General features: G+C 40.8%; 1 protein-coding gene across 6 annotated transcripts in view; it reads left to right on the top strand.

The window, feature by feature from the left end:
* Positions 1-24,336, top strand: part of LOC149197301 (tryptophan--tRNA ligase, chloroplastic/mitochondrial-like) — a 381,325-nt gene extending 356,989 nt beyond the window's left edge. For all 6 annotated transcript variants that reach the window (XM_089405817.1, XM_089405816.1, XM_089405814.1 and 3 more), the window contains 3 exons: positions 14,694-14,775; positions 23,473-23,562; positions 23,863-24,336. In XM_089405817.1, coding sequence (XP_089261943.1) covers positions 14,694-14,775; positions 23,473-23,562; positions 23,863-24,006 — 316 coding nt within the window. In that variant the 3' untranslated portion in view covers positions 24,007-24,336. The remainder of the gene's footprint in view (positions 1-14,693; positions 14,776-23,472; positions 23,563-23,862) is intronic.
* The last annotated feature ends 308 nt before the right edge of the window (positions 24,337-24,644 follow it).

Raw genomic sequence — 24,644 nt, 5'->3', positions numbered from 1 at the left:
AAGACGTCTTCCATTATCAACAAATCGAACTACCTTATGAGGCTTTTGCGTAGCCTCCTAGAGAAACTTTGGCCTCTCTACAAATGCACTCGCTGGATCTCGAAAACTTCCTCCAACCTCACTATCCCTGCCCCTCATTGACTTTGCTTCCTCACTGAAGCTCGAACTCTCCGGCAACTGATTGCTGCTACTCTAGAAAATCAAATTCTCTAGGTGACACAGGGCATTCTCCATCACCACATCGATCCCTTCTTATATCTTCCTGTTGGGACTCCAATGACCAAGATTAAAACTTAATTGATGGCTCAAATCATATCTGAATCGATCTGTGTGAGTTTCTAGAGTATTCTCACCTTGACATAATTAATTTTGATTAATTAGCGATATTCCCTAAGTTTAGACTTAGGAAATCTTTAAAAATTGGCTAATAATCAAAGTAAGCCATCTCTAGGTGGAATTTCCAAAAACGATTTCGGGGTTCTGGAGATCTCATGTATTCTAGCCTCTCCACCAAATTTCGTAGCTATAACACATTCGATGCTACAAATCTCCACCAAATTTCGTAGCTAAAACACATTCGATGATTCAAAAACCAACACTCCCTCTTAGCGAGGAATGTGTTCTAGTGTTGCACATCTTGCTACAACACCCTGTCTCTGTATCACCTTCTGTCACGCTGTTGATGTCTGGCTATACTGCCCACCAACTCCTACGCAACTCAGATGTTGCAATTGTGATACTGTTGACCCTGCCATACTATTGCCAACACTGCATCTGCACTGCAACTTTGTTGTTGCTACAACTGCAACATCTGCAACTGAAAAGCATCCAAAATACTGAATCAATTGTGTTCAGTATGATGCATCTGTCTCTTGAGTCTTGACTGCTACTAGTTTCTGCAACTGTCTAACGACAAATTGCATGTGTTGACACTGAACTTGCTACTATGATACTGTGGGCTCCTATAGCAAAGGTGACGGTCCCGCTGCAACAAACTAGAAATGATATGATTGATCTCCTTGTTGCAATTGTGTTGGACCCTACCCAATATGGCACATTGGAGTCTTATACTCCTCCTCTTGGATCTAGTGCCCCACTATCTCCTTTTCAGCTTTGTCCTCCAACACCTTTCTCTGACAACTGGAAGTCGAACTACTGCCCAAATCTGCATTTTGGATAAGTCGCACGACCTCTTCTGGCAATCGCGTACGGCCATCCTTGCAGAGCTGCAAAAAATCTGGAAACTCAATATTGGAGAAAATAAACCCGGAATCTCCCTCTCTTCCTTGCTCGGCTACTGGGTCCACAAGGCACTAGTATGCCCCTTCCCCTTCTCCACATGTTAAGGACATTTAATATAGCATGTTGGCAAAAACCAAACATGAGCTCTACCCCTTCATCATGGCCATCACCCTTGTTCCTAGGGCCCATGAGTGCCCCTACATCATTATGGAACCTATGCACGTCCCAACCCCTGGTGGGCAATGAACTGCCCCCCACCTTAAGGGGGTAATAACTGCTTACATCATACATAACATGCTCTCATCTCCTGGATCCTCGAGCGGTAATAGAAAGAAAAATTAAAAAAAGGCAAAAGGCTAATGTATAAGGGTGGAAAAACAAAGGCCAGGGTGACTAATATATCCACGATTGCTCCGTCCTACATTTGTACACCCTAATATGTGGACATCCCTCGTCATTACTATTCTTGAACCCATTGCATTTGGCTTTGAGACCCCTATGTTCCCATCCATCTCATCATTATGCATGTGATCCCTATCAATTCAAAGATGTACCTTGGACCTATCTTTCCCATTAGGGGCTAGGAACACCTAATAGGGTTGTTTATTAGCCACTCCTACCTAGGGAGGTAACACTATTACAAGCTTAAAGCCCCAAGTTTCGAACTAAAGCCCATTATGAAATCTCAATGTGCCCTTGATTAACAAGCTTGGTTCACTTATATGCACTAATGAATTGTTGTACCTGATGGTGAGGAAGCACATTGGATCTTATATGTAATTGGTAGGTGGTTTCATCATGGGTTGGGCAACTTAATTGGGGCCCATGCCCACCAAAGGATCATATTGACACTCCTACAGGATGCGTTGAGAGCCATGTGACTCTATCATGTTGATTTCTGGTCAATGTTGCACGAAGCGGGAGCGAAGCGGAAGCGCGGAAGCGCGGAAGCGGAAGCGGGAGCGCGGAAGCGTCATTTTCCAAAAATCTAGGAAGCGAAGCGTCCGCGGAAGCGTCTGCTATATATATATATTTTTAAATATTTTTTTGCATTTATACTCAAAACAAACATCCCAAATACCAAATTAATTGTAGAAGACATGAAAACATGCATATTTTTGCATAAATCAAGATAGATATGGCATCCATGATTCCATTGTAGTTACTAGTATGTACAACAATCATCTATATTCTAGCTATTACAAACATACATCAAATTTTTAAGCATATTATAAAACATAAAACATTTAAGCATATTATAAAACATAAAACATAGAGCATATTATGATTTATCTAGCAAGTGAGCAACTGTCAACATTTGTCATGTCCAAAATTCAAATAATAATGTTTACAAAATATGTCACTTGGTCACCGCCAAGCCAAAAAGGTTCAAAATTCAAATTCACAAGTCTACAAGTCTAATGAGTAATCTATGACAAAAAGTAGTAGATTGTGAATATATCTACTAATCTCTCCTCCTTCCACCACGAATAGAACGTGGTGGCGGGCCTCCACGTGGTGGCAATGAAGAAGATGGTGCCTGTGGAAGTCGTGGCACTGAAACTGATGAAGAAGAACCCCCTGCTGTTGGTGTTGAACCATGGAACCTAGGAACCAAGGGACCAGATGGGGGTGGTGGCATATCAACACGGTCATCATCATCCTAGAATCGCTCAAAAAATTCATGCAAAAAAAAAGCACTAGTTAACAAAAAAATTAAAAACATGAATTAGAGAAATGCTTTATAAGGGAAAATTGGAAAATTCATACCACAATGGACATACCTGGAAAAGAGAATCCTCTAATTGCTCTAGTCGCAACACTCCATCCTCCAAATTGGGCTCCTCTGGATTCTTGTCCCAAATCAACAAGTCTTTATTAGACTTTGCATCTTCACAGTAATGGGACAACAATCGCAAGTTGTAATGAACATAAACCAAGCTCTCTGCCCGGTCTAAACTCAACCTGTTCCTTTTAACACTGTGGATGAAAGAATAAGAGCTCCAACACCTCTCTGCAGAAGAAGTGTTTACCACCTGTGATAGCACCCGCAATGCCAAACTCTGTAGAAGTGGAGTACCCCCTCCATGCATGTTCCACCACTCAAGAGCAGAAAAAGTCTCTCGATCTCTAATTGCATGCATGCTCCCAAATGGACTAGTGTTGAGCGTATAGTTGCTCACCTGTCTCCGTACCAATGCAGCCTCCTCCTCATCAGGGATTAATTTACTCAATGCAGCCATATATTTTTGGTGAACCTCTTGATCTTGGTGTGGTTTTCTCCTGCTTCCCCCCCCAGGTGCTGGTGTTGAAAGCCATGATGGATGATAGTATTTAGGTGTCAAAACATATGCTAATGCATGCAATGGAATATTTAGCATTTCCCATCGGTTTTGCACCTCTACACGAATATAATTGTACAAGGTGGTATCTCTAGGCTCAACAATGTCTTTAATCTGCCCCAACATGCTATCCATTTGCTCATACACCTCCCCAATTACTGGTCGATCTGAATCTGCAAACTTGATCATGTAATAAATTGGTTTGGTGAATTGCAAAATATATTTAACCTGTGACCAAAAGTAATTGTCAAGAACAGTGTCCTTGACTGCATTAGCACCATCTGTGTCAGTGTTAATTTCATCCCATGTTTCAGCACACACCAGATTAGTTAAAGCTTGTCTCACCTTCACTAGCCGCCTAAAGGTGAGGTAATAACTAGCAAATCTTGTCTTTGCAATTTTAAGCAATTGCAACTTGGAGTAAGTGCCATAGAAGTAGTTTACCCTTGTATGCCCTGTGATGAATTTAATGAGCTGCTTCCCTTTCCTGTAAACCTCAGCAATCCACCCACAATCTTTGTGTTTCACAATATCATGCATCAAAAGGTTCAATGTGTGAACCAGGCACCCAGACCAAAAGATGTTTGGATGAGTACGCTCAATAATTTTTCCTGTTGCCTTACAATTTGCTGCATTATCTGTGATCACTTGAACCACATTATTCGGACCAACATCTTTGATTGATTTCAATAGGAGATCTGCAATGTTTTGTGCAGTTGCACTGATGGAGGAGGAGTCATGACATGCAATAAATACTGCACCACTAGAAGAAACACCAAGAACATTTATCAAATGTTGGTTTCTAATATTTGTCCACCCATCTGATACAATGGATACCCCAGAATCCACCCACTCATTTGTAAAACGTGTCAAAGCTCTTTGAACCTTAGCTTTTTCTCTTTCTAATAACACTGTTCTAGCTTTCTCATAGTTGGGGGCCTTGTATCCTTTTGGGGCTTCATTGATGCCCTTTACCATGTCATGCCAATAGGGAGAGCGAAGCACATTGAATGGTACACCGCAAGCACAAAGAAAACGGACTATCTTTCCATCCACATCATCCCTCCCAGCAACATTAAGGAAATCCCCTATTGTTCTTCTACCTCCAGAGGTTGCAGAAGTACCATGAGGAGATGAGAAACTACCAAATTTAGAGGTTGCACTTGATTCAGAATGAGTTTTTGGTTTCTTGTTTTTTTGTTGTGCAGCCATCTCTATTTGGATGTATTTTCTTCTTTCTTCAGTTGAAATGTTTGGGCAAATTTGTACCCCCACAGAACCCTTTTTTTCATCACTGTCCAGCACCCCACAAAGATGCCTCCTCAGACGGGTATATGAACCACAATATGGTTTTCCTCCATGACAACCATGAGGGCACACAAATTTGTAAGATCCACCACCCTTTCCCCCATCAAGTTTGGTCACATAGTTCCACAAGGGTGTTGATGTACCTTTCCCATCTTGTGCTTCAGTGTCCCCTTCAAGTTCATCCCCTTCCTCTTCAAACCCTTCCTCCTCATCATACATTGGGTCACTACTATTAGGACCATCACCAATGTCCTCTTCTGTTTCTTCCCTTCTATTCTTCACCCTTGCCATCATTAAAACCAAGAGTGGAATGATACATAGAAGCCAAAAGAACACCATCTTGGAATATGGATATAGGTGGTGGACAACCTATAAATAAAGGAGCAAGTAGAAACAATGGGAAAGAGTAGGAGAGGGAGGAGAAAAATACAAATTTTTTTTCAAAAAAACAAGGGAGTTTGGGGTTTGAACTTACCTCTTTAGCTCTTGTAGATGAAGTCCTCCAAGCTCTTGCTTCAAGCTCCTCCTCCTTCTCCTAGCTCCTCCTTCTTCACTCCTCCAAGCTCTCCTCTCTTCTCCTCTCCTTTCCTCTCTTCTCTTCTCCTCTCCTCTCTTCTCTTCTCCAACTCTCATAAACTCAAAGTGAGAAAATGAGGAATGAATGGGGGCTTTATTCTATTCATTCCTCACCCTAAACTCACCCTAAACTCACCCTAACCCACCCCCTCATTGCTAAGTTAAGTTAACTTTAAAAAAAAATTAAAAAAAATGAGGTATTTTCCCTTGCCCGCGCGGTTTTTTCGGAAGCGCTGCGTGAAGCGCACGCTTCCGGGCCCGAAGCGTGGCGCTTCGGAGGCCCGAAGCGCCATCCGAAGCGCGCTTCGGGGCCCACGCTTCTTAAAAACCAGGAAGCGTTTTAAAAAAACGGAATCGCGCTTCGGATTTTTTGGAATCGCGCTTCCTGGTGCGCTTCCGGAACGCTTCCGTACGGAGCGCGATTCCGGCCTAGGATCCGGGGGGGGGCGCTTCCTGCAACGTTGTTTCTGGTAGCATCGATTGTGCTCTAGCCTTGAAATTTGGTGGAGGCTAAGGCACATGAGATCTCCAAGACCCAAAAATCGTTTGGAGAAATTCCACTCGGATGAGGAGTTATTAAAATAATTAATATTTTTAATGGGTTCATAAGTCTAAACATAGGAAAATAAAAATATTAATGGGTATTAATAAAGATAAGGGTGGGAAGCTTCTAAGAGACGAGGATCAAGTCTGTTTTAATCTTAGCAGTTGATTAGAGACTTAATCTCAGTCGTTGATTCATCAACAGGAAAAGTATAAGAGAAGACTTGAGGATCATTTGGAGATACACCGGCAAATACTTAGTATCCCAAGGAAAATCGATTCTCAAAGAGAAGGAGATCGATTTCATACAGAGAGTTGCAGGGTGGAGGAAGAGGAGGGCATCAGTAGCAGTCAGTGACTGGGGAGGAGGTGACGTAGGGGCAGTGAGAGACAATGTAGAGGGAGACGCAGTCCAGGGGAGACGCAACCTTCACGCAGGTTGACGCAGAGGGACGCAGAACCACGCAGAAGTGACGCAGTAGTGGGAGAAGGGTCTCCAGGGTGTCAGAAAGTTTCCAGGGGAAAGTCTCAGGTGTTTTCTCTCAGTTTCTCTGTAAAATCATTCCTTGTAAAGTGATTGTTGCTTAAGATTAGTAAAACCCTCATCTGTTGCACCGGTTTTCACACATTGGGTTTTTTGGGGACAATTGTCCAAAAACAACTATGTTGATGTGATTGCTTCTTGTGCATGTATATCATTGTTATTCTCTATGTAATTATGTGATAACTGCAGTAGAATTTATTTCAATGCTTGTTGAACAGATTTCATAAATAACTTATTATGAAGATTAAGTAGGTGAAATAAATCAGTTGCTGCAGTAGAATTTCGGGTTAGAAATTTTCACATATCATGTGTTAGAGCATCATTTCATGCCATGGGCACCTTCAACACCCTCAATAGTTTGTTCATTGCCCTACATTATTTTCGAGATGATGCATTTAGGCCTGTGTTCCTCGGTCGATGTAGCATTTTATGGCAACCGATCTAAGGCCTAAAGGAGGTTTGTCTCACCTTTGAGACATGGGAGGGAAGACACCATCATGAAAGCCATCATTTGGAGCATTATATAGGCTATTCTATCATTAGGAAACCATGAGACCAACATTTGTGCCCCAAACCCACTTAAGGGCCCCACATGATGACTTGCATGGAGACTAATGGGCCATCCCCCTGTTTAAGATTTATAGAACCCTCTCTCACATTTTGGCACAAAGAGGACTCAATGTGGCCCTCCAATGACCCTACATTAGCATGTTGTCATCAATTCAACTAGCATTTGGATGGCTAATTCATAATTTATGAAAGCTACTTGGTTGGCTTATGACCAAGGCTTGTATTTTGCACATTTTTATAATGTTAGGGGGCTCTTAGGCTAATAATTCGATTTGGTGAGGCACATAATTAGAACTCATCTACATTTGTATTTGATCATCATCGATTCATCACACTTGGACTAGTTCTCTTGTAAAGAACTCAAACTTTTTCTTTGGAGCTATTGGAGACTCTTTTGATGCATTTTGATGTGCAGAAGATGATTCACTTTTCTTCTTTGTAGCTTCTTCTTGAATGATGGATGGATATAGTGCATGTCTCTTTGTAAGTTCTTCTTGTTGATGAAGTTTTTCTTTAAAAAATTGTTTAGTGTATGGAATTGCTACTCTAGAATATGTGAATTTGTGGCCTAATTATTGAAGATTAAATTTAGAAATCTTTTCTAGTAGAGTATTGCATATGTTATCCAATGCAAGACATGTAATGAATGTTCCTAGTGAATGAATATCTTTGAATCTTCGTGAAACTCCATTATATCTTGAAGAGGGTAAAGGTTTGAAATTGGAATGTAGCGCATCGATTTTGAGACTCCTTGGAAGACGTGTTATCTTATCTTAAGCATCTCAAGTCTCCATTGCCCAAAGGACTAGGCACTAGTCTAAGAGTTTTGATGATCAAAATCCTCTTTCTCCATATTTTCAACTCCTAAATTTCGGTCCCCTAAAGGTAAGGCGAAGATCTAGGGCTTACAGCGAAATTTTAGGGAGGTGTTTTTTTGGGAATCCGAGGTTCCAAACATGGAGCCCAAGGTCTAGGCTACCTGTGCTCCAAGTTTGGTGGGCATCGACCCGAGTTTCATCCATAAAATATCTTGCCCTAGCTACTACAAGAGGGAAAACCTAGGTCTTTCTTTCTTACCTTGGGGACTTCTTTGAATGTTGTATGAGCTTAGTATTCATTGGAATAAATCATAAGAAGCCCTTTTTTCTGTTATGCATTGACCTTGTGAATACCTATTACCATCAAGAAACCTCAAAACCCTAGGTCTTGTGCCTTCTTTTTTATGGTTTTTCTTAGAGAGCAGTTTGCTTCTTTGAAGCCTCATACCTTTATTGAGCCTCTTTTCGAATGAGCTGTAGCTTCATCACCTTGAACCATCAAACATAGAATATCTATTATTGGAGATAATAATCATACCAAGATTCCTCCCATCGGTGAATGTCCGTAAAGAGCAGGGGCCCTTGGCTATGGTGATAGTGGGCAATTGTCCCATTGTTGTCACTTAGTCTAGTAGTGCTGCAGGTTTTCCCCCCTTAGGGCCCTACTTTATTTTTTGGTAACATAAGTAGTTGATGTTGGTCTACATAATTTACTCTTATCAAGTTTGTAATTATTTTTCAGTTTAGGCCACTGGTTATTGAGTTACGGGTCAAAATAGCTTTCTACCTTGTAAATCAGATTGTAAAATCCGCATAAAAATGCAAGGACAACAACCTGTTATGTCCACAACAACCACCCTACAAGTGTCTAAGCACTTCCATATTTTTTGTCTAGGGGTTGAGAGGCATGAGGATCAATTAGAGGCCTCTCCTCAAGCTAAAACAACTGAAAAAATCAATTTCTAGTTAGCTGGAAATTGCTTTTTTGGAATTGGGTGAAACCATCTTGGGAAAAATAGCCCAAAAAATTCCAGATTTTAATTATATTTCTAATGTGGCTAGAAATTGCATATAAATTACTCTAAATAATGAATAACACATAAATTTGGTAGATTAACAAGAGGTTTCTTAAAGAGATTACTAACTTGGAATGCTGAAAACTTTGATTTTATTGCAGATCTTGTATGTTACAGCTGGTAATTTTCTGGATGTACAAAATCATTCAACCAGATATAAGCATAAAATATGCAAAAAAATGTCACTTATGCCTATCCTTAGTTAGATCTATCAATTTTCCCAATTTTCTCTAAGGCAATGCTGGTTAATAAAAATAAATGAATGAAAAACCAACAAGCTTATTGATCTTAAACTATATGCTGAAAATAAAAAGTTTTGGAAATTTCTAGGAAAAGTTGAGTTTACACCTATGCCTTTCTTACCTCACCCTTGTGGGAGCTTGAAATTGACACCTTCTTGAGTTGGTCTGGCTTGATAGCTCAAGGGAGTGGAATTAGTTTACACCTATGCCTTACTTACCTCACCCTTGCGGAAGCGTGAAATTAGCACCTTCTTGAGTTGATCTGGCTTGATAGCTCAAGGGAGCGACCTCTTTCAACATGGCATCTCTGGTCTTCATATCCAGTGTGAGATGAATGTAAAATGTTGCACAATTTGAAGCTTCCCTTCGGAATGGTCTAGTTGCTTGGATCGATCCCTCTACAAAACAAAATGGCTAAGTGGGGTTTCCCCCTAGTTTTCCCTTTCCATGTGACTATGTAGCCCCTCAATTGCAAGATTTGTTAACCTTAGTGTAATTTTACTTATTATTAAAGAAAATTGGAATTAAACATGAATAAAACATAATCAAATCCACTCCACATAATATATATAGAAATAGATGAAGGTTTGCAAGAAATGAGCTCATTTTGTTGATGATTGCAACAATTTCAAATAACAACAACAATACAATGAGAGGTTAGTCTTTTATAGAGCAATTAGCAAGAACTAGATAACAACTAGTTTTGACTCCTCAAAATAGTAATTTACCAGTCATCCACAAGTTGGGGACTTAGTAATTCTTTCATAAAATATACAATACAATTCTTTAATTACCCACTAAGAGGTTGACTTGGACAAATTTCCTCAATTTGGTCCACGGTTTCGTTTGCTAATGGTCCGGTATGGTCAATAATAAAAATTAATAGACTAAGTTGGCTTAACGTTTCACTTATTTTCCTTGTAGGAAATTTAATTTGGTCATTTTTAGGAATAATTTGTCTTCTAACGACTACTTTCTTGGTCCATTACTCAACTACTTGGTCTATGAATCCTCCAGCGGCTAGTTAGACCCCCTAAAGGCTTGTTGACTTGTCCAATGCCTAGTTTGAATTGAATTTTTTTTACTAAGTCGAACTTGACCATCATTTTTTAGTTCTCCAATTTGCGGTTTGAGCTTTTGATCGCGCAAACCTCCTCTCTTCAGGATCTTGATGGTTGTTAATGGATTCTTCAAACATGGCTAGGGTTTCATGACTTTTGGCTTAGCCATTCTATATCCTATGCAACACCCCACAATATACCCAAAGAAACATGCTTTGATACTAATATGATCCGTAAATTGCCATGGATAGCCAACTAGACAATTCGTCACAATAGATTTGATGAAATTATACTTAAAATCCAAAATCTACACTATGAGGGTCAATTTCTTTTTAGGTTTTTGGATTCATTAATTACTATGTTATGCTTAGGCATACAATAGATAAAATATGCATAAAATAGGGAACAACGAAATAAAACTCGCAAACCACAATTAAGACAAGATATAACCTAGGAAACCCTTTCAGGAGAGAGCCTAGTTGAAAGGTGAGGCTACTTTGCTCTCTATCTCTGACTAGAAAATGGATGCAAGCACGACGGAGTGTGACCTGTGGCCCATGGGTTGCTACAACATACTAAACCTCTCTATTTTCTCTCTCCTTGTCCACTCTCGGCTACTTTGCTCATCTATGGAACAAAATGTGAAAATTCCTAAAGTGGAATCCCTATTGCAACAACTGATGATATTACTCCTACTTGTTAGATTTACGTGAACAAGTTATTTGCAGTTTCCTTATTGAAATACATACACTGCAGCCTTCACTTAATTAATTTATATGCGGAAACAAGAGACTGAGCAAGAAAGAAAATACAACACAATAACACCGTTATTTTTGGACAAATGTCCCCGGAAAAACCCAATGTGGGAAAATCAGTGCAGCAGATCTGAGGGTTTTATTATTATGCAGTCGTAAATTTGAGTACAATTCTTGGATGCTCAACTAGCAATCCGATATAGAGAGAAACTAGACAAAATGAATGGTGAAGTCCTCTCACCCTATCATTGGGAGAATCTAAGTCTGGTCACGCTGAACTGGAGCCTCTGCACAGAACTGTGTAAGACTCACGCAGTCCTTGCGTCACCCCTGTTGGGTATCACATTGCTCCTTCTCTGAACCCTCTGCTGGCTGGAAAATCCGAATCTCTGCCTTCCGGTCTCACACCCTAGCTCCCGACTTCTAAAACTCGATTTCCTCAGCAAGAATTCGATCTCCCTCTAAGGCCTGCACTGCGATTGTGTCAGCTCAACACATTACAGATCATCAACTGAAGGAAACACAACAAGCACACAAGTGACACCGTTGTTTTTGGACCAATGTCCTCGGAAAAACCCAATGCAGGAAAACCGGTGCAGCGATTTGAGGGTTTTAATTATTAAGCAGTTTCAGAATACAATCTGGGTGCCAAAACTGGCTCACCCAACAGAGAATAATCTCGGCAGTAGTACCTCTCAGTCGGAGACAGATGTTCTGGCTGAAACCCCGGATAAACACTCCGACAGCTCCCAGCTCCAATCTGCCCCACGAAAACCACCACGTCAGCCTCTAGGGATTGTGTCAGCCCTCTCTGGCCCAGCATCACCCTAGCTCGCCCTGTGTCAGCCTCTGGAGGCACTGCGTCAACTCTTAGAGCCTCCGTGTCAGCTCTTAGAGCCTCTGCGTCACCTACGCTGGCTCTCTGAGGCACTACGCAACGCCCGACTGCCTTTGCGTGAGCCTTAGCTGTCTCTGCGTGAACCTTTGGCTGGCTCTGCGTCCCTCTCTCTCGGCTTCTGTGTTGATCCTCCTGGTACTATCTCTACCTCTCTGCTTTTGTATTCACTGCCCCTCAGCTGCAACTCTGATCACTCTTTCCACTTCCTCAACAAATCATGCCCTAGAAAATCGAAATCTTGATCAACTCGGTGTGTTCTCCAAGTGACCCTCAAGCCTCCTCTTATACTTTTCTCGTTGACAATTCAACAGCCGAAATTAAGTCCCTAATCAACGGCTAAGATTAACTCTGGCTTGATCCATGACTTTTGGACCCATCTAACACAATTTTATATTAATTCACATTAATATTCTAAACTTAGGGGCTCCATTAAAAATATTAATTTTAATATCTCCCAAATTGTTTAGAATTTGCCCAAACCATTTCTGGGTATTGGAGATCTCATGTGCTTCAGCCTCTCAACCAATTTTCGTGGCTAGAGCACATCCAATGCTACCCCAAATCAACACTCCCTCTTAGCGAGGACTGTGCTCTAGTAATACTCCTCACTGAGTATCACCCTGATCATCTAGCATCGGTCCCTGTACTGATGCTAGGCCTGCTGCTCAACATCCTCTGCACTGCTACATCATATACTGCAACCCATGGCCCTGCCACTGCCACTGCTGCATCTGTACAACAACCCCTCAAATCATGCTGCATCGTGCTACCCATAGCACTGCCACTGCTAACTGTCGTACTGCAACTCAGTTACTGAGAAGTAAGTAACTAATCTCCCAACTCTGACATCTCTATCAGGCTAGAGACACCCTCGATGTTGAAACTCCCTTTGTCGCTGACAAGCGCCCCTTCTTTGACTTTTGCACTGCTGCAACAACTCCATGCATCTCCCACTGCTACCTCACGTTGTCCTAGGAATCTTGCACTGTAGCTCCCTCTGTCGCTCCATCTGCATCTGTCTCTACTGACATCCACTAGTACTGCTACTCCTCTTTGGGGCTCCCGTAGCAAGGTATAATCCAAGAGGCTGGGTACCTCGAGGATCCTGCCCCTCATCGCCTGTAGTCCATCTGACTACAACTCGATGTCTCCCCACTTCCGCTCAAGTGGCATGTGAGCACTCATGGCACAGTCATCATCTGTCTCCACTTCCTTCTCTGCCCTTGCTGGCGCAGCCTTGGTCTCGAAAGCCTCTCCCTTACTCTTCTTCCTTGGACATTGGGTCGCATAATGACCTAGCTCCCCACAGTGGAAGCATTTGACCTTGGAGAGGTCCTTCTTCTTCCGTTTCTCCTGCTTTCCCTCAGATGCTAGGGCAGCATCCACCTCCTCCTCCTTCTTGATTCTGACCCCCTTGCCGCTGCTTCCTACCTTGGTCAGCCTTCTAATCTCTTCTTGGCAAAGAGTTGCCCACATTTCCTCCCAATCTAGAAGGGTCACCCTACCCAGTATGCTCTGGACAAACACCTCCCAGTCTTCAGAGACTGCGTTCAGGGCTATTCTCACCATCAATTCTTGATCCGACATGGCCCCTATGGAAGTCAGTTGATCCTAGATCTCCTTCAATCGACCAAGGAAGGTGTCGATCTGTTCTCCCTTCTACATCTGGTATGACTGCAGCTGATTTTCTAGTTGCATCTTCCTCTGCACGGAAGTATGTTGATACAATTTCTTTAGGGCCTCCCACATCTCATTTGCCGTGTCCTTTTTGGCAATATGTGGTACTACATGGTCCTTGACCCTGTCAAGGATGATGCTCTTGGCCCTCGCCATTGCCTCCTCGTACTTGTCGTTCTCAGTTGGGTCAACTGAGATTGCTATCGTCTTCAAGGCGAAGTGCTTGACACGATTCCTGTCTAGAACAGACAAGATTCTGGCCTTCCAGACTACGAAGTTTGAGGCTCCGTCCGAACTGATTTTTCCCTCCAACTGGTCGGACCGTCATCTTCAAAGCGGTTCGGTCCGGTTCTGATAACACTGTTTAGACTTAGGTATGAGCAACTTATGAACAATATGTGTGACTTACCTTCACTAGTTACTACTTCGATCATTTTAAACACAGATATCTTTCCGTTGAGTACTACATTATATTCATTATCTTTAAAAATAAACATTTGATAAACAAAATTCATTAGAATGTTGATAAAATGTGTGCATCACTCTTAAAAATGAGGAGATAAAAAACTGACTAGCTACATGGTACTAATCTTTGTAGTTCTGAAACATATTGCATCCAGAAGGGCTTAGAGCCTTAAGCAAAGTATTTGTCCTATAAAAATTTCATCACTACATGCTAAGGCATTGCACATGAGGTATGGTAAGAAAAGATGGTGCAATAGATAATTGGGATCCAACAGTTAACCTTCCAATCTCATTCTTCATTGAGAGAGAACATGCCTTCAGCTGTAATGAATGTACACTTGCAGCCTCTAATATAGATTTGTTTTCCTTCTTGTACATTTGGAAGTGCAACTACACCTATTCTCCGGTTAGGACCAAAAACAAGCTCCATTGACGCTTGTTAACTTCTACTTTCAACTCTGTCAATCACACTTAAGGTGCTTGTTTAGACCAAGGTCATTAGCTTCTGTACGTTCACTAAAATTATAACCTTTGACGTAATTTTCTTTCTGTGTTGGTATGTATTTTTGTTTGCAGATTGGAATTTGGCAATCCAGACAGACCAGAATGCAGTAATCTTCTTTCTATATATCAACTGGTAACCGGGAAGACTAAGCAGGTGTGTTTGACTTGAGTGTTTAGTTATGCTGACATTGTACGTAACTGTTCTTTTGCTTTGCAATTGATGCATATTACAGCTAAATATATTCAATTTGAGAACTAGCTATTTATCACTTAATATAGCCTTGATCCCAAATAGATAGGAATAAGACATATCAGTCGACTGTTAGACACATCGATGTACAGACCAAGTGCAGAATGACAAAGGCATAACCACAATAACAGAAATAAACACAGACATGTAATAGAATCTGTTACCTAGTTCTCAATTGTGCAAAAGTCCCCTAAGCACACGTTGTGAAACCCCATGGGCAACTTAGGCAAGTTACTACTGTCACATCACTGGTTTCGTTTTTCTCACTTTAGACTTGAGGATGATTCCAGTCAAGGGAGGATTCCCTATGGCTACCTATGCTCAGATTGTTGTAGATTTGAAAGGTTAATGAACTTAGTTATATTTGTGTTTCAATGTTTATGATTATTAATGTGATTTCTAGATTTAAACCAGATTTGAATTAGCCTCTATTAGAAATTTAGATGTATAAATGATCTGTAAAATACTGTGGATATTCCAATGGAACAGTTCATGACAACAGATCTTGTAATATTCTGAAATCTTATATTACGCAGGTTTATTACCTTAGATCACAACTTTATTATCATTACCTTATTGCTCAAATTTATAAAATAACTGAAATATGAAAATGAAAGAACAAGCTTCCACACAAATGAACACAAGATGTAACTTGGGAATGTTGATTTCTGGTAGCATCGGATGTGCTCTAAGCCCCAAAATTTGCAAGGTGGCTATGACGCATACATTCCACAATACTTGGAAATCGTTTTGGGAAATTCCACCCAGAGAGTTTTATTAAAATAATTAATTATTTTTAATGGGTGCATAAGTCTAAACTTAGGACATTAAAATAATTGAAGGGTATTAATCAAACTGAGGTTGAAACTTCTAGAAGAAGACAGAGATCGAGTCCAAATGATTTGAGCCATTAATTAGAATCTAATCTAGGCCGTTGATTACTCAACTGGAGGATTATAAGAAGGAATTCGATGGTCATTTGGAAATCACATCAGAGAGAAATCAAGAGATCGAATTTCTCAAAGAGGGCAGCGCAGTGGTTGCTAGAGAAGAGATCAAAGTGATTTCTTGCAGTGAGGGGCATGGATAGTTCCGGTTGGAGAGCTTCCTGATCCGGGAATACATCGCAGAGGAGGCAAAGAAAGATTCAGAAGAGACAGCGCAGACGCCATGTTGGGTAGCGTAGAGCCACGCAAACGTAGCGCAGAGCCTTAGAGAGAATTCCCAAATTTGCTAGAGAATCGATTTTCAGAGCTAGAAGCCGAGGTGTGAGACCGGGAGGGCAGAAGTCGAAGTCTCAAAGGAAAATCAATCAGCGGAGAAGAGTGACACAACTCCCAAAAGCTGTGACGCAGAGCAACGCAGTGATTGCGCAGAAACTGCACAGAGGAAACTAGGGGCTGGCCATTCAAGGGCTGGGTCAGTCTTGGATCACCAGTGATAGTGTGAGGTATATCTCACTCATCTCTCTGTCAGTCATTCTCTGTATTGGATAGCCAGTAAGGCATCCAAAGATTGTATTCATAAAACTACTGCTTAATAATACAAACCCTCAGCTGCTGCACTAGTTTTCCCGCATTGGGTTTTTTCGGGGACATTTGTCCAAAAATAACAGTGTCATGTGTTGTGTTTTTTTTTCATGCTCAGTTCTTGTTTCCGCATATTGGTGAACACTGCAGTGTATTAGTTTCGGTATTTGTTGTAGGATGCAGTAAATAATTTGTTCAGTAATTTAACAAATAGAAGAAACTTAATCAGTTACTGCAGTAGAAATTTGGGTCTCCAAATTTTCACATGGTATCAGAGTGCAGGTGAAGCAAGAGAGCAGAGTCGGAAGAGCCCAACGCTGAAGAGAAGGAAGGAAGTCGAAGTGCTGCGTAGGCAGCAAATCAAATCCCCAGAAGGATTGCGCAGTCCAGGCCAGGAGGGCAAAATTTTCGAGGCAAGTCTCTCTCTGAGTGATTTACAGAGAGAAAGATTTCCAGATCGAAGTTTGCCAGTGTCAGAGGAAGCAGCGCAGGAGCATCAACGCAGAGCAATTTTCTACAACATTTGCTGGGGTAGAAAAGCGTCAGAAGGAAGGAGACACTGTTGAGGAAATTTCTTCCTCAGAGAATTCCTAGCCAAGGAATTCAATTTCTCTATTGCTGAGCAGCGACAGAGAGGAGCAAATCTACTAACTCCAACAGGGAGTGCATAGGCTAGCCTAGTGCTACACAGAGGAGAGAGGAGGCAGTTCGACATTTCGTTGGCAGAGATGGTAGCTAGTGGGTTAAGAGATCAGGATCGGTTGGATGGTGCATCCAACTATGTGATCTGGAAGGCAAGGATCTCATGCCTTCTGAATGAGCACAATCTCAAAACCTATGTCAACAGTGTGGTAGTTGTACCCGCGGATCCAGATCTGCTCAAGAAGTACAAGGGTGAGATGGCAAAGGCCAAGCGATTGATCCTCGACGGAGTGAGAGATCATGTAGTGTGTCACATTGCCGACAAAGATACTGCCCAACAGATGTGGGAAGCATTGGCTATGCTATACAAAGGATATTCCGAGCAGTGGAAGATGTACTTGGAGCAGAAGATGAGATCCATGCAGATGCAGAAGGGGGAATGCATTAATCCGTTCCTAACGAAGTTTTAGGAAATATGAGACTCGTTGGCAGCTGTGGAGTCAATACCTTAGCCTACCGAGAAGGTGAGGTTGGCCCTAAATTTTGTTTCAGAAGAATGGTAAGTATTTGTCCAGAGCATCCTGGGCAGAGAGAGATTGTCGGATTGGGAAGGAATGTGGGCTGCTCTTCACTGGGAAGAGATGAGGAGAGACTTAGTCACATGCAAACTTGATAGCAGCAACAACAGTGGGACGAAGCCCAAGGAGGAGGAAGAAAATGCAACTATTTCATCCAAGGGGCAGTAGGAGCAGTGGAGGCGGAAGAAGGACGTCTTGAAGATCAAGTGCTTCCAGTGTGGTGAATTTGGTCACTACACTACATAGTGTCCTCTCAAGAAGAAAAACAAGGACGAGAAGCATGATTTGAAGGTTGCATCCGCAAAGATCGAGGAGGAGCCATGGTTGCCCAGATACCACCAGGGGAGAGGTGGTGTCATCTTGTACTGTAGTTTGAAAGAACTGTAGATGGGCAGGATCCTTGAGGAGTCCACCTCTCAAATCAATACCTTGCTACGAGAGCCCATATTAGAAGTACCAAGATGGACCAGAGTCAGTTGGTGCAGAGGAATGTCGGAGTGACAGTTGCAGTGGCTAGGAGCACCAGAGACTAAGCAACGCAAAGCAAAGTTGGCAGCAGTGCAGTTGGCACAGTGCTATGTCAGTAGCAAAGCAGAGGCTTCAGAGGGTCAGTGCAGAGACTAGCAACAATCAAAACACCAACAACAGATACATCATGTTGAACACCTGTTCAATAGTTTTGGATGCTTTTCCATTGCTGATGCAGTAGCAGCAGTAGTCGGAGAAGGTTGCAGTGTAGATGCAGTGTTGGCAGTGGCAGTGCCAGCGACACCACAGATGCAGTGTTGGCAGTGCCAGCAGCAGCACAGATGCAGTGTTGGCAGTGGTAGTGCCAACAACAACACAAATGTAGAACTTATGAGGGTTGCAGTATGCAGTATTGGCAGTGGCAAGGTCAGCAATAGTACAGATGCAGCATTTGCGCAGTAGTTGATGGGCAATGATCTCAGACATCAGCAACGTAGAGGGAGATGTTACAGAGAAGGGTGATGCTTCAGCAGGTTGCATTACTATAGCACATTCTATTGGAAATACTGAGAGGGGGGGTGAATTAGTATTCCTTAGCAATTAGCACTTTTAAATCTTTTCAGAGCATTAGTTAATCTTCAATTATTATTAATGTTTATCCAGTAACAAAAGAACACAATAGGCACAAGAATTTTAGGTGGAAAACCCCCTCCAGGTCAAAAACCACCGAACACTTTTCTAATAAATTCTTTAATCTCCAGCCCCAACTGAAATGAAAGTTACAACTTCCTAGAATTCTAGAAAAGCATCTTCTCCAACTCCCACTGGAAGGATGCCCCAATGCCCTGGTTTCTTCAGTAGGCAACTGAATGGATGCTCCAACATCTAGACCAACCTACAACCCTGAAGTGTTCACAAGCTCCAACCTGTAGGCGACTTCATGGACATGCCTAGCACCTCCCTGCCACCCTATAATGATCAGAAGTGAGACAAGAGTGTGGACTCCCGTACTAGGGACAATGATACACAATACAATATGATTTACAATGATTTTCTTGTACTCGACCGAACACCCAATCACACTGTGACCTGCAGCCCAACCATGACATCATCCCAATAGTGACTCCTATACCCCCCAACAATGCCTCTTCGACTCTAGACAGATTGACTCTTTTACAATAATGACTCTTTCAATGATGACTCTTTTACAAATTTACAATGATGGCTCTTTTACAAATTTACAATGATGACTCTTTTACAGCACTGGCTTTTTGACAAGACCTAACACTTGATTCGACATTGCTTCTTGGATCACTTGCAGCTGCTGAGCTACTATTGTGCTTGCTTCAAGTAGTGGTACTTTGGCATTGCATGTCTTTCTAGTATGTGTCTGAGTTGTTCTAAAGTGTCATCCTTCCTGCACATGCATTAACAAGCAAGACCCAAACAAATACAAAACAATATACTTACATTGTCCTGCAAAAACATATGTCAGAGATGATACTCAAAATTCAAATGCAAACACTAATCATACATACCTTGTTGTAGCAAACTTACCCTTGACTGTTGATGTGTGGTCCTTACTACAGTGATCCTTGAATGCATACTTTTTCTTGCCTTCTAGGAGCTCAATATTGAATCTGTTGTATCTATGTAATTTTGGATCTCTAAGGTTTGAAATTTCATCCTGTGGTAGCCCTCTGAGTCCTCTTTCCAACCCCACAGGTTTGATCAAGATTGGATTCTTCAAGAAAGAGTTATGCCCAATCTCCCATGATGACATGATTATAGACTAGTTCAGTAGAGCGAACTTGTACGAAGTGCCACGTGTCATTGTTTTGACCTTCAGCCCTGAAAATGATACCCAACAAACTGCAATCTGTCATCCTTCTGTCACTGTTTACGAAATTTGAATCCAATGCTCAGAGAGAAAGTTATGACGATTTTCTCGAGGTCACCTGTTTGACATGGAATTCAGGAGCTTGCAAAAACCCTAACTTCCTTAGATCATATCTCCAAAAATATATCGAACCAAGATCTGAAATTTAGTCATGAGGTTCATCAAGATTTCAACTCAAATGGGTTTTAATTTCAGCTTCTGAAGCTTCGTAGAAAAAAAGTTATAGTGAAAATGCCACGATGACCTGTTTGAAGCAGCGAAATCCTAGAATCCAAGGCTCTAAACTTGCTTCAAAATAGACCTTCAAACTTGATCATAATTTTGTGCCCTAACCAGACCTCAACAAAACCTTAAACTCCCTGCAATAGATCCTGCGTTAGAAGCTCATGAGGGCCGAAAAATTACAAAGGTCTTCTCACAAGATAGTTCGTTGAAAAGTGCTTGCTAGAGGATATGAGGGTCACTATTTATAGAAATGTCTTGAGTTGAGAGGGTCCTCAACAAGTGAATGTTGGAGGGATTTTAGGAGCATAAAACATTATTAATTATTGACTATTCAATGACCACAACCAATGATGAGTGCCATGCCACAACCCCATGGGGTTTTAGCCCACTAACTAGGGTTACTAACTTCAAACACGAATAACTCTCAAACCGTGAAGAACTACGTGGCGTGCCATATATCAACGGAAACATCTTGATGAGTAGAATCCATATAGAAGATCCTTGACTCAGAATAGGATGAGTTGTCAAGTCAAAATGGCCATGCAAGATCGGGGTAGCCCCTGGTGCTACTTGGGTTGACATCAATGACAACCATTGATCAACAATCTCCCCCTTTGGCATTGATGGCAACACAAGTACTCCCCCTGCGATCATGACACCTCTTCATACTGCCTTCTCTCCCCCTTTGTCATCAATGGCAAATGGTAACTCCCCCTAACAAACTGTCATCCTGCAGACCTGTACACACTTCCACTCCCCCTTTCTACTTAGTTAGATAAGAGAAAATGTCTAATGAGAACTTGGGATAATCCGAAGCTTTTGGCGAAGATACTCAAATGCTTCACGAGGTAATGGTTTGGTAAAGATGTAAGCAATTTGTTCCTTGGTGCCAACATATTCAAGCTTGATATTCTTTTCAACGACCTGCTCTCTAACGAAATGATATTTGATCGGAATGTTCTTTGTTTTGGAATGCATCACAGGATTCTTGGAGATATTGATGGCACTGGTGTTATTGCAGAAGATGGGAATAGGCTCATCAAACTTGGCTTGAAGATCTTGCAAAGTTTGCTTCATCCAGAGAACTTGACTACAACAAGTTTTTGTCGCGATATATTATGCTTCTGCCGTGGATAACGAGATTGAAGACTGTTTTTTACTTAACCATGAAACAAGGCAACCACCTAGATAAAATGTTGCTTCACTGGTACTCTTTCGATCATCAACACTTCCTTCCCAATCTGCATTTGTATAAGCTTGGATAACTAGATCATTTCCTTTGGGATACCATAAACCATATTCTGTTGTGCCCTTAAGATATCGAAGAATTCTTTTGATGACAATAATATGAGATTCTTTTGGTGCTGCTTGGAATCTTGCTACTTGTCCAACTGCCTACATTACGTCTGGCCGAGAAGTTGTCACATATAGAAGACTACCAATCATAGATCTATACAACCTCTGGTCCACATCCTTTGATGAATCTTCTAAACTTAACTTGCAACCTGTTACCATTGGGGTAAGGACAGGCTTGCAATCTTCCATCTTGAATTTCTTGAGCATTTCCTTGATGTACTTGGTTTGATATATAAATATTTCTTTAGCCTACTGAGATATCTGAAGCCCTAAAACGTATGTCAGCTCGCCAAACCAAGACCGAGACCTTTGACACAACAACCTCTCCAGGACCAGGTCACAAGACTTTTGTGATCAACTTCTTCTTCTTTCTTGAGTTAACACTAGTCAAACTACTTGCTTTTCTTGGGATCTTGGCTACCCTTCATATTTCAGCCTCTTGGATCAAACTTGCAACTCTCAGCCTTTTCCAGAAACCCTAGTTGCAGCACGTGAGAGTGATCAACACTAATTCTTGTCCTTGATTTCCTTCGCTTGGATGGAGTCTTCTTTCTTCTGCAACTCGGCTATATTCTCGACTTGCTTTCCTTCTTAATTCGGTCTAAGATAGCAGTGATGACTTCGGCCTTTTTCTACAGCTGAGTACACCAGTCTTCCTCACACGTGTGAATGGTAACTTGCCCAAAACAGATCAAAATAATTTCGGCTTCTTCTCCTATTTCTCACTTGATGGGAGGCTTCTTCTCCTAGTTTTCTCGCACCTTTTCCTCTATTTCAGATCCCTGATCGAATGGTGTCATAAGTGAGGCTGAGTCCTTTCTATTTATAGTGATTTTCACATAGAAATAAGTCGACTTATGCCATTGGATAGGTCGACCTGCTTTTCTAGAATGATCTCCATCTTCTTTTGAGGGCCGACATGAAGGAGTGCTTGTGACGAGGTCTTGGAGGGTTAATGACTCAAACAAAATTAATTTTTACAATATGTAACATGTCTTCAATACATGACATTGACTCCCTAGACTTTATGACTTAATGACCAAACCTAATAGCTCTCAATTGGAGCTTCAACTATAAATATAAAATTCCTTGAGCATGAAACCCATGACTCAAGCATTACAAAATAATTTTATTTTTCTTCTTTACAACAATTACATAAAATCATGATTACACATGTCATTATGAAGACCGAACCTAGTTACATATTTCAACAACACTATCTTGAGCGGGGTGCGAATACACGTCTCCTTTGGAGCAGGGCTGACTTCACAGGTAGGCCGAATTAGCATCTAGAGGATTTTTGACCAAAAAATACATATTAAAAAAAAATACATTTTCTTTTACAATCGGTCCCAATAGTACTTTGACTCAAAAACCTAGAAGCATAAAGGACACGCTTGTCTAAAAAAATAATAATAATTTTTCTTTTTCTTTTCTTTCATCTTTTTTACATAAAATACATAACGATACAAATTATGAAGACCAAACTTACATTCTCTAACATTTTTTAGGGTGTCCGAGTTGCTAGGTTCCATTATTGTATTTTCTATGTATTCTCTGTGTCATTTTCCCAGTTGGAGGAGCCCTAATTTCCCCGAGTAATACAAAAATTGGAGAATTTGTTGGGTAAATTTCTGCTTTGTTTTTGTGACTGATTTTGTATTTAAATTTCCAGTGCAAATTATTTAAGTTAAATGCTAGTGTATTTTTTATTCAGTAGTTTTCAGAAAATTTAATTTGCTAGGGTGAATATATTTTTCTAGGTATAAAATAAATTGCTGAGAATATTAAATCAGATTTTGTATTTAGAAATTAACAAATTTTATTGTTTGCTCACTGTCATATTACAACGTAACTTTGTCAAAAGAATTACTTGGTTTATTGTATTTCTGTTCTATTTTAGGAGGTTGCCCAAGAATGCAGGGACATGAATTGGGGACAATTCAAGCCTCTGATTGCTGATGCTGTAATTGCACATCTGGAACCTATCCAGGTATTGAAAAGCTTCTTATAGTTTTTTTTTAAACACCTGAAGACTCTTTTGTCCCATGAGAAATATCTTTATATTCCACATCAGGAATATTTATATTTCGGTCCTCAAGGGACTGCTCAGACTCAACAGCAAAGCTCAAAACTATTATAACAAATTTCATCATGTCACTTGCAAGAATTGAACCTGGGTGAGGAGGGTGACAATCATTCCTCCCAAATACCAAAAATAAACTCAATTGACAAAACACATGAAGACTTTATTTATTTACAATAGATTTCTCATTTCACACTATTTAAACAGGCACGATACAAAGAGATTACTGCAGATTCTACATACCTGGATAGTGTTATGGAAGAAGGAGCTCTGAAGGCGGCCACTATAGCAGATGCCACTTTAAGGAACATATACGAGGCTATGGGCTTTCTACCTTGCAAAAGACGCTAGCATTTCAATTACATGATCTGGGAAGAGTATTTATGTTCCTATAGCAATTAAGCATTTATTTTTTTACTATTTATCTGCCAAGATTTTCTCGTCTTATTGTTCCAAAAAAGCACTGACAATAAAATGTTAGATTCCTCAAAGTTCCAATATTTTTGTGGAGCGAATAGAAGAAAAAGCATTAGTTCAAACAATCTCAGAGATAGATAGCATTAATAAATATCGATTGCATATTTGCAACCCTCTGAAGGTTGCATGAATTTTGTAATGGTAGTTGTTATAACATTTAATGACAAGCACACCAAACAATTCAAACATTATTATGTAAGCAAATTTATCTTGAGTGGTGCTGGTTCATGTGCAAACTGTACTAACAATCATAACGTTTTTGTCACCAATATTTGTTCAAAACATGCCTCAGAGATGAGCAATTTTAATTTTTAAGCATGACGGTGTATTAGCCGTTTTCTATAGATCTATGGTTATTTAGATCCTACATGTCTTAAGCAACAACCGATAGTGTAAGAAGTCGTAACGTAGATCAATGCTTGAGCTTAGACTTGACTCTCAGCGAACAAAGAAAATAATGGAGAATACTATGCTTTTTTAGATACAAAATATCCAATTATTAAAAAATTGTA

The sequence above is a fragment of the Pinus tabuliformis genome, chromosome 2_2, assembly GCF_031772625.1.
Source record: "Pinus tabuliformis cultivar Carrire ecotype Pingquan chromosome 2_2, CPIR1, whole genome shotgun sequence".
NCBI classification, from domain to species: domain Eukaryota; kingdom Viridiplantae; phylum Streptophyta; class Pinopsida; order Pinales; family Pinaceae; genus Pinus; species Pinus tabuliformis.
The sequence above is the reverse complement of the archived record's forward strand: the minus strand, read 5'-3'. Positions and strand labels throughout refer to the sequence as shown.